Source organism: Syngnathus scovelli, chromosome 16 (assembly GCF_024217435.2).
Source record: "Syngnathus scovelli strain Florida chromosome 16, RoL_Ssco_1.2, whole genome shotgun sequence".
Taxonomy (NCBI): Eukaryota; Metazoa; Chordata; class Actinopteri; order Syngnathiformes; family Syngnathidae; genus Syngnathus; species Syngnathus scovelli.
In genome coordinates, this window is record NC_090862.1 from 4038996 (window position 1) to 4056947 (window position 17952).

The 17952-nt window shown below is 39.6% G+C and overlaps 2 protein-coding genes across 3 annotated transcripts in view; one reads left to right on the forward strand and one right to left on the reverse strand.

Moving 5' to 3' along the window:
* Window positions 1-1381: 1381 nt before the first annotated feature.
* socs1a (suppressor of cytokine signaling 1a) lies at window positions 1382-3352 on the reverse strand. Its single transcript, XM_049744909.2, has 2 exons — window positions 3197-3352; window positions 1382-2472 (listed from the first exon to the last, which is right to left on the reverse strand). Exon 2 carries the CDS (start codon window positions 2419-2421, stop codon window positions 1801-1803), a length of 621 nt encoding a protein of 206 aa, XP_049600866.1. The 5' UTR covers window positions 2422-2472; window positions 3197-3352; the 3' UTR covers window positions 1382-1800.
* Window positions 3353-8109: 4757 nt separating this feature from the next.
* Window positions 8110-17952, forward strand: part of LOC125983525 (protein kinase C beta type) — a 38380-nt gene continuing 28537 nt past the window's right edge. For both annotated transcript variants that reach the window (XM_049744875.2, XM_049744873.2), the window contains exons 1-2: window positions 8110-8554; window positions 8991-9022. In XM_049744875.2, the coding sequence (XP_049600832.1) occupies window positions 8376-8554; window positions 8991-9022 (211 nt within the window). In that variant the 5' untranslated portion in view covers window positions 8110-8375. The remainder of the gene's footprint in view (window positions 8555-8990; window positions 9023-17952) is intronic.

Here is a 17952-nt window from a genome sequence, read left to right on the forward strand (position 1 = left end):
TGCACGTGTGTGTGTGTGTGAACATGTTCCGGGCACTCCAATGACGTGTACTACACAGGAGTGGTGTCACCGTGAGACTAAAGTTTTGACTTTGCTGATTCCACACAGTTAAGGGAACAGATAAAAAAAAAAAAAAAAAAAAGTTGGTTAGCTCAAATAAGACAGACTTGATAAGCACTTATCAAAAAAAAAAAATGTTGAACATTTTTTCCATGTCATGCTCAAGGGAACCTCTGGAAGAACATTTGAGTTATTCAAGGTTTTTTTTTCAGTCTGATTGTCTGTTTCAAGTTTTAAACAAAAAAAAAAAAAAACTCATACACACTAGAGTAGAAAATCCCTTTTAGGTTTACTTAGACTAAAAAAAAAAGTCTTTAGTGATTTTTTTTCCAGAACATGTGCCTTGCACTGTGCTCAGTGTAGCTTGGTGTGGGATTCATTTTGCAAACCCTGAATGAATGCATTGTACAAATAATGTTTGCGTGGCACTTCGGCAGGACTCTCAGCTGTTATCACTAGTTGGCATGAGCCTGGTGGTTTCCATTGTGGCCTTTTAGGTGAGATGTCAACTGTGCTTGGTTATCTTTGCTAGTTCCTGTTAGTTGTGATTAAATAGACACAGAAGGTCAATGGCTACGTCAGATGACAGTGTTTGTTCGAGACTTATTTGAATTCAGGGTCCTCTTTCAGCCATATTTGACCCCAAGTTTTTTGGCTGCAATAATATCTCAAAAGTTCACCATAAAAAATCTAAAATTGTCAAATCCAGAGTCACAAATTACAGAATTTCATTAAAGTGGTCATCAATGCAACCAGGAGTAAACAAAATTAGCATCACCAGTTAATTTTAGTGAAAAACTAAATTTGTGTTCTGTCTTTAAGGTCCAGATCGGAACCCCCGATGGACTGTTTATGGCCCTTGAGCCTAATGTTTAACACCCCTGGTTGAAATACTTCTATTTATCCATTAAGACATACTTGAACAGTAACATTTCATTTTCTGCTACTGTATATTAATTTTTAATTGACTGTTTTTTGTAGCTGAAGCGCTGTTACAGCTGTAGCTGTTATAAAATGCACTATATAAAGTCATACTGTATTATTCAAAATGAACCTTACCCATTGTCTCGAGATACCTGCCCCAAAAATGTCCCACTTCCTTCCGAGATTTCAATCTGACTTTACCTTCATTCAGAATACTGTCGACTTCACACTTACAACTTATTCTGCTAAGTGTGCGTCATAGTTGATTACCACTAAAGTAGCCACACCCTTCTGGTTTTTTGCTCACACATGAATTTGACCCTCCCTGTTCTTTGGCAATGCCATTTTACGATTGTTTTTTTTTTTCCTCCCACACAAAGAAACAAGACAAAGCAAGCACTTTTAGTTTGTTTAATTAAAAACAATATATAAAATAATAACCATTTTTGACAAATTATCTGCCTGGCAGACAGGTGAACTAGAGAGGGTACCTCAGAAAAATATTAGAGATATTAGAGTAGTGCCGTGTGCTATAGAATTTAATCACTGCTTTCAAGCGCTCCCGCCACCACGCCCGAGTATTCCGAGAAGTACGGAGAAAAGTGCACAATACTATTATTATAGTCCTTCCACATAGTCTGTGCTTCAAGTAATCTTCTTCCACTTCATCTCTGGGCTTAATGTCTTTTTGTGTCCTTATGAATGGAGGATCATTTGTGTGTGTTAAAGTGGAGTGAAAGGAGGACAGTGCAGTGCCACAGACTTTCTCTAGGTGGCAGCCTCCTGATAAGAGCGTTAAGGTCAAGCGTAACAATGTCATAATTTGTAAGGGAATTCCAACAGAAAACCTTGCGCCACGTTGGTGAGGGGCAGCTCGGAAACCTGCGTCCCTCCGCCGCAGAGCTCCATGATGCGCTTTCTGCAAATTTCTTGCAACGTGGGCTCCCATTTCCTGTACGGGACCCTCAGGCATTTCTTGGGGGAGTTGGTGTAATGCTCCAAGAGGGCAAAAAGACTGGGGAAAGTGCGCTCGTTGCCGGACAGTGAGAATTTTTGCCGCTTGTAGTCGAGGCGGACGCTGACCGGCCCGGTCTTGGCTTGATAGGACAGTGTGAAAAAAACATCCTTCTGCCGGCTGTCCCGGATGAGGTAGCTGCCTAGCGGGGCATCCTTCAGCATGCGGTGGGCCTCCTCTACTCCTAGAGGACCCCAGTAGAAGCCGCTCAACTCCAATTGAGCCGCTGTGTCCGTGATGATCCTGCAGTCTTCCATGCATTTGAACGTGGGGAAGTGGGTTAGGTATTTGCATGGCGTGGAGGCAGACCTCTGCTTGGGTTTCGGAACAACCCGGGACTGATGCTGCGCCAACTCGGCAGATTCTGAGCTCGAGGAGCCTGACAAGTGTTGCTTGCCGTCTGCTGCACTGTTGGCTACCATCCTCCAGGAGGTTCCAAACCCTCTCCCATATCTGACCACGACGATGGCACCCTGGAAAATGACACAGGGAACATCGTCATACATTAATTAACAATTTCTCAAAAATGCAGATTTTTGTAAGAAATTGGATTTGAGGAAAAAAAGATAAAGCCACTGTAATAGGATCTATATAATACTACATACGAGTTTGAACATTTAATTCAGTGATTCTTATACGTGCCACTAGAGGGCGCTTTAAGAGACATATTTCGAGACACATCACAGCCACTTGTATTACCCAATCAGACCTAATAATAACTCAAACTGGTTCAAAATGCAACAAAGTATTAATTTAATGTTATGACTGTGGAGAGGCTTTTCTAGTACTGAACTATCTTTGGCCACTTCGGGCAGTTTTTAAATAACTTGGACAGTGTCAATAGAGAGGATTATCTTCGGTTCAGGCAAAATTTTGGATATAGTTGCTTATAAAGTGTCCAAAAATGCCTGTTTTGTACAAAGCCTAAAGGCAAGGCAAGGTAGCTTTTTTGCACAAATATTGTTTATTTTTAACTGTCAACCGTTTTGTTTGCATAAAAAAAACTTCTATTAAATTGCATTTACTTTTGCAAGATTTCTAAACTGTTTTACGGCCGTTTTTTCCCCAAATTCGCATTACGGCTGGAATGGTACAAAACAAAGGTCGGCTTGTGGATCCTATGACGCCGTCTACAAGCCCAAAAGGAAAAAAAGAAAAAAGATAAAGCATACATTGATATCCACGATAAGGTCTTACCGTTTTGTTTCAGTTTAATCCCAAAAGTGAAGATACATTTGCGTCTTTGCGTCTATCTCTGGCAGCACAGCCTCAAATCTCGAATGGTACTAAAAGTCTACAGTCCCTTTTTATATGCTGTTGCTCTTGCAGCCCCGCCTATAAAAAAAAACAGCCTGGCTAGTCAGAAACGAAAGTGAAACTCCTCTCTCTTTTCGGTTAGAGCGGTGCGTTTATTGGAAATTTCAACCGCAAGCGCACATGACAGATGCGCCTGTACTGTACTAAGAGGCACGTTCGTCATGTGGTTTTTTTTTTTTTTTTTGGTTGTATATACTCATGCTTTGCTGTTTTTGCTTAAGCAAATGTATTTAAATGTGCTCTAAGACTTTTGTGCATCCTGGTTAAAACGCGTGCATTTTTTTTCAAGGTTGACAAATACATCCCCGCAATTTACCATATTTTTTTCATCCCATGCACGAGTAATTAAATAGCACTCAGAGCGATAGAGAGAAAAAAAATTAGCAATAAAATGTGCATGTAGCACTTTTCACATACTTATTGGCACAACCGAATGCTGGAATTTTGGCCGTAGAAACAGAAAATAACTTAACCATGAAAAAAATCTAAATATAGTCTGACATTGGCAACGTAAGTAGCTTCACTCCTCCCTTGTAGAGTAAACTGCATTGTTAATCCATTCTTTACATGTACCTTTGCTTATACCTTTTGATTACTAGAAATAAATATACACGATTAATGTATTTACAAAAAAAAATGTCATTAAATATATATATATATTATAAATACCTCTGGTAGAGGACCCGAGCTTGAAGGGAAAAAGAGACCAACCACGGGGGGTGAGGAAGAAGTTTTCCTCTATTAAGCAATTTTTTTTCAGAAGTGTGCACCAAGCTGGCAGCCTTTTGCATGACTCAGTACCTAATAAAAAGCTCTAAGTTTGCAAAACGCTGGTGATGGCTACTTTAATGTTTGCCCCAGATTTAAGGGATGGATGTATGAAGATGTGAGTCAATAGTCAAACTTACGATTTGTTTATAATACATATAGGTCATCAATATTGGTATTTTACATGAGGTATGCATGAAAAGGCCGTTGGAAACACACGATGCCACTCCGGATGTGATCTCGGCTGTTTACCGTGTACATAGTGTGTTGTTTATTTTTATCCTTAAGTTTCATTTCTGTGGAAACAGGGAGAGACACCGGAGAGTGTGTGCACGCATTCGTTTTTGCAGTGCATGAACACACACCAGTTGTGGTGGACTTGTTCAAAACACTGCAGAGAAGAAGTCCAATGCATGCGTTACAATTGAAATGCAGTAAAGAAATGACTCTCTGCAATGATCATAAGTTACAATTCATAAGGTATATCAACATTTTTGTACTGCATCATGCAAATCTCAGTTAGCCTCTCAAACATATTTTTAAATGAGTAGCTCTCTGACAGTGTCATCAATACTTAACATGATCAGCTATATTTTCTCTCATAGAAAATATGCAGGTGTACCTAATAAAGTGGCCCATGTTATTATTTGACCGTTTCAAGTAAAGCACCTACAATTATTATTAAACGTGGAATTGCACGCACTTCCTTGTTTAGGAATTGAAAGTCTTCTTTGCAGGTGTGTGCGTGATTTAAAAAGAAAACAAAACCTTATCCACTGTGATCACCAACAAAAAGATCTTGGTTGTTTTTTTATTTTTTTTTATTTGCTTTTGGTCATTTGGCCCTATTTGAGATGTACATGGTTGCCACATTTCATACAAACTGTTACTATGTGCAACGGTGTGTATTTGGTCCACTTTCTGCATCCTCTTTGGGTGACATTTCTTCATGCACTGTTTATAGTAGCGCCATCTGCATCATTAACTTTTTCTGGGGAACATAATGCTTTCATTATGATGAGCACTAAAATGTGGAAACTCTTCCAAGCTTTTGCTTTCAGGTTGTATCAAATGTCAGTTTTAAAGCCATCCTAAAACACATTTCTACATGAGTTGCCAAGAAATATGATACCCGAGGTCCCAGTTTAGCCTAGTAAGTCCTTGGACTTGAAAAAGTAAGCGAAATACATATCATGTGTCTACTTAGTGTATTTTGACTTTTAATAATATTTATAGCCGTGTTTAAATTTAGAATTTGTGATGCAAAATCCAGCCTGTGATACTACTTTTGTGAATTTATTGGTTTGGTTGGGAAGGAAGTGGAAGTAGAGCTGCGGGGAAAAGAGAACAGCAATTCAGTGAAGCTCTACAGATGATTTGAAGGAGGTAGTAGAAGAAATCCACTGGGGCTTTCGGGATTTTTAACAGCGTTGTGATCTTATTGTAATTTGCTTTTCCCTAGACCAGTTTCCCAGGCGGGCCTTTAAAACCGAAAGTAAAAACCACTCCTTCCCTGAACTACAAGACTTATGAGAAGCAAATAAAGCTGTTGTAAAGTTTAACAAAGGCAAACAAAAATTGTTCTTAATGTTATTCACATTAAGACCACCAGGACTTTTTTTGGAGTTTTTCCTTGCCTTTTTGGGAGCTTAAGATCAGGGGATGCTTTGAGAATACTTGTCAATTTTTGTCTATGTGAAGCACTTTGAGACTGCTTGTGATTTAGGGCTATACAAATAAACTTGACTTGACGGTGCAGGAAAAAATGCACATCCGGTCTTCATTCTAGGAAATATCAAAGGTCATCCCGAGGTAATGCATATGTTTTCCAACTGCCCAGGGTAAACATCAGTCAGAGTGAAAGCGAAACGAAAACGAGTTGGACACTCATTGATTGTGCTTGACACCCACTTCACCTCCCATCTCTTATTCCTGGAAAAGCATTTAAGAACAATGAAGCATAGGAAATGATCCATGCAAACATGTCATATACGTAAATGATTGAGTGTGGCATTCCTAAGAAATGACTAGACAGTTCGTAGACTCCATTTATGAGTGTACTGGTCTGATTCACAATTATCAAAGGAATGAGACATAATGACTAAATGGAAATATGAATGGACAACAATACTTGTCCATACTATTTTTTTGTATTTATACTAGTATACTACTTTTGTATATGTATGTATATACAATAGTTGTAAAACTACAGTGGGTTTGTTTAGTCATGTGTATCACTGGAAAAGGGAACCAACACTTCTCTTGAATTATTTTCTAAACAAAGAGGATCTATTTCAACATTTACAGTAAGTCCTGACGTAGTCAAATCTTGTGAAGGCACTGTGTGCAGAAGTAACTAATTATGTGTCCTGATAAGTGTGACGGGTGTGCAGAGGCGTGACTGTAAACAAAGTTGTTTTTTTTTTCTTGTGTATAATTTACCCTCTATGAGTCAGCGAGTTGTTACAGTCATTTGCACACTAGGTGGTGCTCAAGATGCCTTTATGGAAAAAGTACACTTTTTGGTGAAGGCCGTTGCACACTAGGTGGTGCTCAAGATGCCTTTATGAAAAAGTACCCGTTTTCATTCATTCAGTGATCTATCCATTATCTGAACAGGTTATCCTATATTAAAAGAAAATAAAAATAATAATTTTTCCTCCCTGTCATCAATTATACTAAGTGTTTTGATATCCTGTTGGTATTTATTTACGTCCTCGGGAGAAGTATATACTAATATAAGTATATACTTATATTACAATCTCAGGAATATACAAAATCGAGAAAATCCACACATTTTACAGCGATTACATCAGATCCTAATGAAAAAGAGAAGGTTGGTTTATGTGAGAAATGAGTCATCATGTGACATTCTATATATATATACCCATCCAGGTACTCACGGGGAACTCTTACGTCATCACCGGAGCCTCTTGATACCGAAAAGCGCCTCAAACGAAGGCTGCAGGGTCACGTGGTAATGTAACCACGCAGATATCTGGGGCTCCTATCGAAGATGTTTTATAACAAGAGAAAATCTGTGATTATATTTCCTTGATTAGTCCGTGTTGATATCTTGCTTTGCAGAGCTTTTATTCCTAGAAAATATTTTTAGTATTTGTGCACTTAAAACTTAATAACTGTTTGAAAACGAGGAACGATTTACTTCCTGCATGGTGCTTCAACTGGACAACTGAACTGTGCCAATGAAATGCCTTTAAAATGTGAGCTTTTCTATTCCATTGTTATTTTATTGTATAAGTTTTTGGTTTCGTTTCAGAGCTGTCGTGAAAGCGCTCATTGTATTGCAAGTGATATGTGAGTGTACCACTAGATGGCGCCCTCATACTCCACACTTCGTGACTCACTAGTGGCAAATGACTAATAATTGGTGGATAATGTTGATGGCAACACATTAGCATAGTAAAAAAAAATAGTATAGTGGTTAACATTTAAGAGAATCTCTACTTTCTGTGAGGAGGTAGCATGATCCACCTGCACAATCTACTAACATGCAAGTGGAGATTTAATCACTATATTAATCTTTGTGTATATATATGTTGAACATTTCATACACTTCGTTTCCTTATTGGCTTGTGCAAGTGTACATAAAGTGGATGGTGAATGTGTGCTCTTGAATCTAGTTTGCACACTTAATTTGCGACTTGCAAGCCATACAACAAACACATGCGAGCCTTCCAAATCCTTCTCAGAGCAAAAAAACCCAACTGAGCAGCTGTGCTTTTTCCGTTTCAATCAGAAAAAAATATACACACAATGTGTTGTTTTCAGCTTGCCACGTGATTGAAGTGAACTGAATATTTTGATATTTTTAATATTTGTACTTTTACTTAAATATAGCCACCAGTGGAATGGAATTAAAAAGTGGAATGTTGTCCAGTCCCATTCAAATTCATGCACTTCCAATTGTGTTTTTTGTTAATACTTTAAATTGTGAGAGATCAAGGTTCTCTCTCTCTCTCCTCCCTGACGTGCGCGCGCCCGTTACCCGCCGTGCTCGCGCTTGGATGCAAACGAGAAATCATTGAGTGCACAGGCAGCTTTGCAGCGACTTGCACGCTCGTCGCTTGCGCTTAACATTGAAGCCGACAAACAATTCGGCTGCAGGAGGGTTCACGTCGTTGCTCTTTAAGTTGCTGCGCTCTGACCAAGCAACCAAAAAAAAAAAAAAAAAAAAAAACAAGGACGCAACTGTGAGAATTTTTGGTGGTTGTTTTGCGCAAACTCGCGGTGATTATTTAAAGTTAAAACTTTAGTTATTGTTGGAAGAATGGCTGACAGTGCAGCGGCAAACAGCGACGGTGAGGATGGACCCCGTGAGCCCATGAGGGGCTTCGCCCGTCAAGGAGCCTTGCGTCAGAAGAACGTCCACGAAGTGAAGGACCACAAATTCATTGCGCGCTTCTTCAAGCAACCCACCTTCTGCAGCCACTGCACTGACTTCATCTGGTGAGCACAGCTGCACTCTGAAAAATTTATTTTCCTAAATGAATTAAGGAAGGACCGAGATAGACTGTTCCCCAGATGCAACCGTAAATGTCAGATGAAGTTTAATGACTGGATGAATCAAACAAAGGATGTGCACACTTGTTTCCAAATTAAACCCTGAATTCTGTTATTGTCGTGCACTTGTTGATGCCCAGGTGCGCCTGTGGCCAAGCTGCACCCTCAGAAAAAAAAATGGCTTCTGATAAAGAATGTATTCCATCATTCATAGCCAGCTCAGGTTCATGGAAACTAGTGCGACAATGATTGGACACAAGACTTGACCCAGAAGTGTGGCTGTTGTCAATCATTGTTTCCCCCTTTTACCTTGGAACCTCACAAAAAATGATAATGAAAAGATAATCTTGCAACCTGTTCATTGTTTGTGTTCTCTTCACAGGGGTTTTGGCAAGCAAGGATTCCAATGTCAAGGTAGGAGCACTCTCCTCGACCCCCCCCCCCCCCCTCCCCTCGGTGTTTTTGGCACAAAGTTGTGATCTGTGCGATTCTCACAGAAAAAAAAAATTGATTAAGGAAGAATTGTGCACAAACAATATGCTTGTGAAGGATCAAACTGAAAATGGACGTTTGCTTTTTGTGTACTTTACTCATCCAACCATAATGGCACACAATGGTGTGACTCACTAATTGATTCAAGTTACGGCCCTAACCTTGATGGAGTCAGCTATTTTTTTCTTTCAGACCTCTCTGAGAATCTGTGTAAAATCCTTCAGTCTGTTACATTTTTTTTCCCCTCCCTCCTACTCTCTTCTTGTAGCGACACACCTTCACTCTGTCTCTTTTATGCTCACAAATTCTGAACAAATTTAAAATGACATGGATGAAAAGATGGAGTGATAACCCCACCTCTGATGTCTTTCTTTTAGATCTATATATATATATATATCAAAATTGATTTAATCATCAACTGGATGTATTCAAGGATTTTCATTTTCACGTCTCCTAGCAACAGTGGAACACAACTGCCTATATGCCGAAAGATGGAAGAGGTTCTGTTCACAACAGCGGTGTGATAGCTGATAATTAGCTTGGGTGCATATGTGGCGCGTCAATAGTGTCCTTTAGGAATGCATCCGCTTCACTGCAGGGGGGGGGTCGCTTTGCTCGGGGAGAACGGCAGGTGGGGGGTGGGCGAACTAGGAATTTTATCAGGAGGAAAAGGGATGGCGTCAAAAATAGTACAAGAGCCAAAAAAAATCTCAATTAATTCATCATTTTATCAACTTTGGTGCCATTTAAATCCTGTCAACAAATGTTGCATTGACTTAAATCATTAACCAGAAATTATAAGGAAATAATAAAAAACACTACAGAGGAACATTTGAAATGTGCCGGGTCATTGCGGTTTGTGCAACGAAAGAACTCGCTCGACATTGTCTTTAATTGGACAAAAAATGCTAGCATGAATGTAGCATGTGAGATATAAGACTGCATCATTTGAACTTTGGAGAAACCCATTGATGCACAAACAAGTCCAAACTATATTTATGATCAATATTAAAGTAGAAATTCACTGCCTTTGTATGGTGTGTCGACTGTTGCTGATTCTTTGTTTTCTTTGGATTGTTGCTACTGTAAACAAATAGCTGACATGCCTGCAACGTGCATAGGTCAGTGTGCAAACATGCTCCTCCTCCTCTTCAATTTATGTTTTGGACAGAAGAAAATTGACGAGATTTGATTGCCTTGTTTGGTTTGTTTCTTGTGAAATAGTTAAGGGGCCTCCTCTGAGAAATAGATCCACTGCCAACAATGTTTGTTGGTTCGGGAAATAATATTGCCTTTGACGCTTCCATCAGCTCTGGAGCTAACCTTGTGACCATATTAGGAATGCCCATACAATCTAGAGAGATCTCAATTATATAATCTAGCGCTCTTTATGCTTTTACAAACTATGAGAACATGTCAAGTGACTGCGTGATTTGACTGGTTATGTGCGTGGAAGTGTGTCCGATTGTAAACGAGCGTGTTAACAATGAGTTTCAGTGTTTAACAAGCTGTTAAGTGTCCTCCACGGTTTCAGCCCCGCATTAATGGACCAATGTTCCCTTTTTAGCCTTGAAGAGGGACTGATTTGTTGTGTCGATTGGGAGTTTTTTTTATTTTTTTAAGGGGCTTTAAACAAGTTCAGGGATAGAAAAAGAAAAAAGCTAATTAAATTCAAAATAAAAGGTGTTGTAAATGCCGAAGAATGAGTTAAGGATTAGTACGGTATGTAATTGTAAAAACAAACTGTTTTTTTCGTGGCAAATGGTCTGTGTCAGCTAATTTTGAAATATTTTTTAAATGTCACAAGACTGACAGGCAAGTTTTTAGATGGTATGTGGGTATTTTATTGCGATTTGGTAATGTTAAGTTAAAAATTACAACTTTAAGTAATATTCAGTGTTGAGGCTGGTTGAGGGGAAAAGGTTGCTGAAAGTTTAAAAAAAAAAAAAAAAAAAAAACACTTTCAAAGGTGTCCAAATTGTGGACTGTAAGTCTTCAGGGGGTATTCGACATTAGCAGTTCCTCTCTAGAAGGCAAACGGATGCATGAAAAAAAAATCACAATGAGTAAAAATGGATAATAAACCAAATGGTGTAGGAAGCCGATGAAATGAGAAAAAAAATTAGCAGATATGTAACAAGTCCTCTGAGAGCCACAACTAAAAAAAACTGCTGTTTTCTCAACGGTTTTATAAATATAGCAACGTGTGGTAAATTGGAATTGCTTTATCTCAACATGAATATAACATGTATGTCAGATTTCCATAATGTTTTCATCCTTATAGAAATCCTGTCAGTGTAACATAAGATGTTTTTATTTTTTTATTTTTTTTATAAACAGTGGATCTTTTATGTTCTTGGAAATCTCACTTTGTGAGGGGAAGCGGTGATTTCCGCCGGGCATATGACAATTACATATTGACAAAAATAGAGCAAGTCCGGCGAGGCAGCTGGTGGGAAATGAGCGAGAGGTCTACTGTACATGCTGCAATGACACTTGAGCCGGAGTTGGTGGATGAGATTTATTTTTTTTTTCCAGGCAGAGGAGATAATGGACAGGCAAGTGGAGCTGCACTTAAAACAATCCCGTAAATGCATTCTTTGCTTCAGCTATTAGCACCTTTCAGACTTTTTTTTATTTATTTTGAAAGTCTGTTCCTACATCTTTCTGACTAAGGGTGTCTTTGAAGCGTAATCGCCCGTCTCCTGTGTTTGCCGTTAACCACGGGAGCTGCCGGCGGGCATGTTGCCAACACCTTCTCTGGATTCTTAAAATATGCCTTCACGAGCCCGTCCGAGTTCAAATGACTAAGTGAACATTTGCAAACAGTCGGTGTCTATCGGTGGCGCCTCTCGCATCTCAGGTGCTTCTGCAGCTCCAACCTGTGTGGGCGCCGGGTCTAAAAACAACCTCCCACGCGCACAAACATGCGCATCGACGAGTTCCCGAAGCAAAGAGCGGAAAGGTTCTCTTTTGTTTTCCATGGTCTCTGTTTGGCCAGATTTTTGATTTTCAACAGCTTTTCTTTAACTTGTCAACGTCCCCCCCCAGCTTCCTTCCATCCTCCCTTTGGCTCCATCTCATCCTCCATCTCCCCCTCTTTTCTCACGTGGTGTTGGAAGCTGTGGGCTTTGATGATTTTATAAATAGCTCAAGTGTTCCACTGAGAGCCCCACCAAATGGGATAGATGGATGGATGGATGGAGGCCCGGGTGGATGGATTTATGGAGGAGTGGGGATCGAGTGTGTAGGTGTGAAGAGCGATTGGGAGGAAAACAAGGATCATTCAAAAGCTCGGCAAAAAATATGGATTGGGAAGTTTCACCATGACTGAATTTGTGCTGTCATGCTGAATATTTTTATTAAATTCCAGAAGCTCTTGCATAATTTATTTCCTTTAATTGATGGGTATCGAGAGGATGAAATCAGCATGGAGCAAATCGTATCCATAAATATGCATTTGTACCATTAGGCCACCCACAAAAATAATCCAATATCATTTTCTGAAGTTCGAATTTCATGCCCGTTCCGCTCGAACAGATGTTTTTTTGTTCCCTCAACAAAATTTGATCCCCACCCAGCCCAGCCCAGCCAGTCACTCTACTGTAACGACCAGTGTTTCCTCCTTGAACTTCTTCCTCTTTTAAGCTTCAGCAGTGTAGAGCGTTCTTGTTTTTCTCTAAGAAAAGACAATCATTAAAGTTTGAGGTTGGTGAGGGTCATGTGACCTTGACCTTTGTTCCTTCAGCGACCTACTATGGTTCCATCTTCCTTAGAGCTTACTTGTCCTTGCTGCTGACATTTGTGGCAATTGTACACCCGTCGCCACGGCGACACCTTGGAGACATGACGGGGTGCTTCAGACAACCGATGTAGGTCAAGCCTGTTTCAGGTTCTACACAATAGCACACAATTAAAGACTGGACACGGAGTTGATGTTTCCTCTTGGTAGTGTCGGGCTGAGAACAAACTGGAGTGAGATCTTGTTGTGGGTGTGGTCAGCCGCTTTGTCAAAACTTTTGTTTGCAGTCTCCAAATATCTCACCCAGTTGTGAAGGATTTCCGTCATGTTTTGTCAGTTCAAGTTTGCTGTTTGTTAGTCTTGATGGAGAGCAGCTAACTATGTCACTGTTGCTCCTGAGATGCTTGAACCCTTTCCGAGACAGATGGTAACCTAGCAACAGGGGCAGAGAGCATTCATCCTGGACTACTTTTTTTTTTTCTTTTTTTCATCCCTGCCTCTTCGTTTATTTGCCTTTCTATTTGTTGCCCTGCATGATGTCCAATACTGGATCAACTTTATTTATTTATTTTTGCTGGTTTTGATGAGCAACAAAATATTTAAGTGGATTTTCAAACGGATCTCTTTCGAATAATCCCCCCTTTTTTTTTTTTCTTCTTCGGTGACCACCATGAGACGACGCTTTTCACTTCTCACATTTTTCTGTCGTGCAGCGAGCGATACGATCTGCCATTTATGAGCGTACGCATGTGTTAACACGCAGACAGACAGGATTGGTCCGTTGCCAAGGCTTGAGTGAACTGTTGTAGACGTTTGCCAAGATGCAACACAACTGTATAGAATAGACACACAAACACGAGCTTGTATTTCCTGTTTGCACTATTTACCTGCAAATGTTGACAAAAGCCTTCCAAACCATATCATTGCCATTATTTGTATGGAATATTAACTTTCCAGATTTCTTTTTACCTCCGGCATCACCTTTTATATCATTTCACTCTGGATTAATGAGGGTAAATTAGATTAAACTGAAAAGGGGGATTATGGCACTTGTCGCTTCTAATGATTATTCTTTTCAAACCTCACTTTAAATTTATTTATTTTTTTACCACTGTGCTCAAAACAGACGGTCGAGTTTTGCGGGGGAAGTAAAGAGACAAAGTGGCATTTGTGAGGCAAGTGTGAGGGAGGAGGCAAAGTGAGTGGTCCGAACTTGATATACGGTATAAGAGGTAGTATGTGTTTGTGTGTGTTTGGCTGGACGTGTTCAGTAGCTGCTAGCTTTTCGGGTCACGCTGTGGAGGCTGGAGTACGAAACTAAGAGCCCTCCACAGTCACGCAAACAGAAGGAGGGCGGGAAGCAGAACGTTAGTTGTGTGTGTGTGCTAATGAGAGAAAAAAAATGCACCAATGTGCAAAAGCATTGCAACATTTTTATTTAAAAATTAGCGGCGCGGGTTTGGTCATGTGATATTTTGTGTATCTTTTCTGAATCAATGTTCAGGGACAAAAAAAAAGTCTTTCAGGTCTATTGCTCTTCTGCACCAATGCACAAAAATGATTAAAAAAACAAAGTAATCTCATGTCGGCCATTATGATTGGACGATGTTTGATCTGGATGAATGATTGTTCTCTTTACAGTGCACGGATGGAAAATCCACTCTCGCTGTAGGACCTAATGACTTTTTTTTGCACACTGACTTGAATCCAGACTTTGAACAATACATTAGATTTATCGTGAACAGAGGTCAATTGCTTCAATTGAATGGAAATTCTCCTTTCAGTGTGCATCAGGACATTGAAGCGTATGAAGCAGCACTTTTTGGAAGACCAAAAAAAGAGATGGAGGAGCTGAAGTCAATGAAAGTTGCTGAATGGAAGGAATGAATGAGGGGGAAGGTGTTGGCTCGACCATGTAGAACCGTCTTGTGCCAACATTTCTTTCACGTCTTGCACTGAGCTCCACAGGAAGAAAAAAGGCTCTGTATGTAGGTCTGAAAAGTTTTTTCGGATTTTGTAGTCAATGATATTTACAGAACAGGAAAAGTTCTAATCTAATATTGACGGAAAGTGAAGTGCCAATAGTTAAATTGTTATTTATTATTTTTATTGAATTTATGAAGTTGAAGTTAGTAGCATAGCATTTTTTTTTTACCCCACTTCAAAAAAGCTTGAAGAATCTCTGATGTCAGATGATGCAATGGAGGGATGAAAAGATTGCTGGATTCAAGTTGAGAGGGAAAGAGGATGGATGATAGGGGTGTTCTGACTCACGTTGACCCTTCTCCCATCTTCACAAGCATTGTGGGTATTTATATTGTGGCGTAGGTTGTTCAACCCCCTTATATAAGCCCGCACACACACACACACACGAGCTAACCCAGGGGAGAATAATGTAGTTTGTGTGGACTATTGACTTTTCTACCTCCTGTTTATCACCGTGCTCCTTGTCCGCTTGTATCATTGTCTTCCCACCTTGCTCGCCAGGATCTTCAGCGAGACAGAAAAGTCTGTCTCGTCGCTTTCTTAAAATGCTGCTCAGCTGTAGCCACAGATAAGAGCTGGTGGAGGATGTCATGTTTGGGCACTAGCCACAAGATGAAGGAACCGTGTTGGTAGTACTGACAGTGTGGCTCCACGAGCTGGTGTGTTTTGCATCGACGTCTAAATCTGGGCCATCACTGGGCTTCATGTCATCGCATGCAGACACTGGCAGCTCATTAGTGGAAAATGCTGGGCAACATTAGTCGTCTGCCAGCATTTCAGAAAGAGAATAAATAAGATGTGGAAGAAAAAATATAATCTGCAATTAAAAGCAGAAACATTGGCTGATAAAAGTGCGCGAAAGTTTTTGTTCATATTTGGCCAAGCAGTCGCATTGTCACATCCCGATCCTGTTTTGCATTCAGAGCTCTGTTCTCTATGAGCACAACAGGACTTTAATATTGATTGACAAACCAGGGATTATGTAATAATATAAAGTGAATATTGATGAGGGCTGTGCAACTCGAGACGCATCACAGAAATATGACTGAGGGAAAAAAACAACCCAGTTATATCGTGAAGGATTTGTGCATGAGGAGTTTGGAAAGTTCGGTTTCAGTTTTCTTCCCTCACCTGAAATGCCCTTTATAAGGTAGAAATTAAAGTCCCCAAATCACTTTGACCTTTCAGTAAAAGACTGGGATCAATATTTTGCCGCCGCCTTGTGAAAAGCTTAATTTATCCTGCTTATTGGAAGCTGTCAGGCAAACACGAAGCAGCTTGCTGGCTGGGAAACAATTTGGAACGCCAACAAGCTAACATTGTTGGAGTGCTGCAGGTACATCACATGGCTGCTTGCCGTTGCAGTGACCTGGTTAAAAAAAATTAAAAAAAAAAAAAAATCAGATTTTCATGATTGTATTTCGCAAAAAAAGTCATATTTTTGTTTATTTTTTTTAATGATATTTTTAAATGCTGAAAATGAGCCCTGATAAACTTACTGAATAAATACCTTGAGTTTGTCAACATATTTTAAAATATTTTTCATGGGACATCCTGAGGAAATGACAATTTATGATCAAATTGAGAATTCATCGTTTGCATTTCAACCCCTATTTGCGTTTAAACTACAGTATGTAAATTTTTTTTTTTGACAAACCAAAAAATATATGCGCTCGCATTTTCTGTTTATATCAAGAGCTTTTGTTTGTTTTGGCCCAAGGGTCATTCCATTGTGCATTCTATTTTTTGCAATCCAATCTGTGTTTTGGTAAAGGATTTGGCAGAAGTGCAACTCCAAAAGAGCAGTTGCCTCCAAGCAATATGTGCGTACAGCTCTCCCTATTTCCCTCCCTACCTCCTTGCTTCCTTCCACCCTCGCTTTGTGTATTCAATCTGCGATATGACTGGGATGAGTGGGTGGGCTGATGCGTGTGTTGTATCATATCAGTGAGGGGGAGGTGCGACCAAAGAGGAGGATATTGCGTGGGAGTCAAGTGCCATTGAGGTGCACGTGATGGAGCCAGATGAAGAAAAGACTTTGTTTGAATATTCGCTAATCACTCTCTGAATCTCTCAACTGTCCAAATTCATTGTTGCATGACCTTGTTGGCTTATTGGGTACAGTCAAAAAAAAAAAAAAAAAGTATTCCAAACTGTGCAATTGGGTGTTTTATGAACAGAGGCGGAGAAAATATTCCCAAATTATATATAAATTATTTTTATAAATTAAAAAATAGCCCTCTAAATAATTACTTGACTAAGAGTAAAGTCAGAATAGTGAAAAAAAATACACAGTAATTGACAAAAATATAAAGCATGAATATGCAAATTCAGATATTTCCCAAAATTTAACTATGTATATAAAATAAAACAAATGAAGCAACTGATCTTAAATGAACTTTCTTTGTTCACACTTGTAAAACAGGCACAATAAGACCCGGACGACGTAGCTGATCTTTTTTTGTACTCTGTTTGGTAAACAAATTGAAGGTGAGGCCAGAGGTGTTGCCTTTCACTTCTTTCCTCAGTTATTTCCCTCGGAGCAAATGTCACACGTCATTACCATGAGTCAGCGCTCGAGGATCGAGTCGCTCTGAGCTCAAACAAATCTATTGTCCAAGTAATAATAGATCAGAAAAGTAGCAAGTACAGTAATTTGACGTAACTGAGTAAAAGCAATTTATTGGAAACAAAAATACTCAAGTCAAATGTATCCAATAAGTAAATATATTGCATTAATCTCCCTCTTGAAGTCCAATTTTATTTTTAGCCAACTCTCCTCGTCACACCTGCCAGTAAATCTGACATTGATCAATTTGATGGGGACGACAGGCCTGATGGCAGCAATGCATTGAGGCTTTCTTGTGTTTCTGCGCCACTAGCTGTTGTCAACCCATCCACACACTCCAGTGAATTCATTTTATTTTCCAAGCAATTAAAAAAAAACTAAAAGTAATGCAAAAACAAAACACATATATCAAAGCAAGCCCTTTCCTTGCGTTGTAGCTATGTGTGAGAAGCACTTCTCCGGAGTGTCTGACAATGGCTCAGTGGTGCAGGACTGACAATAAGAGTGTGTGGGTGGTAATAAGACAGAAACCTCAGTACATTTCCCACTGGAAGC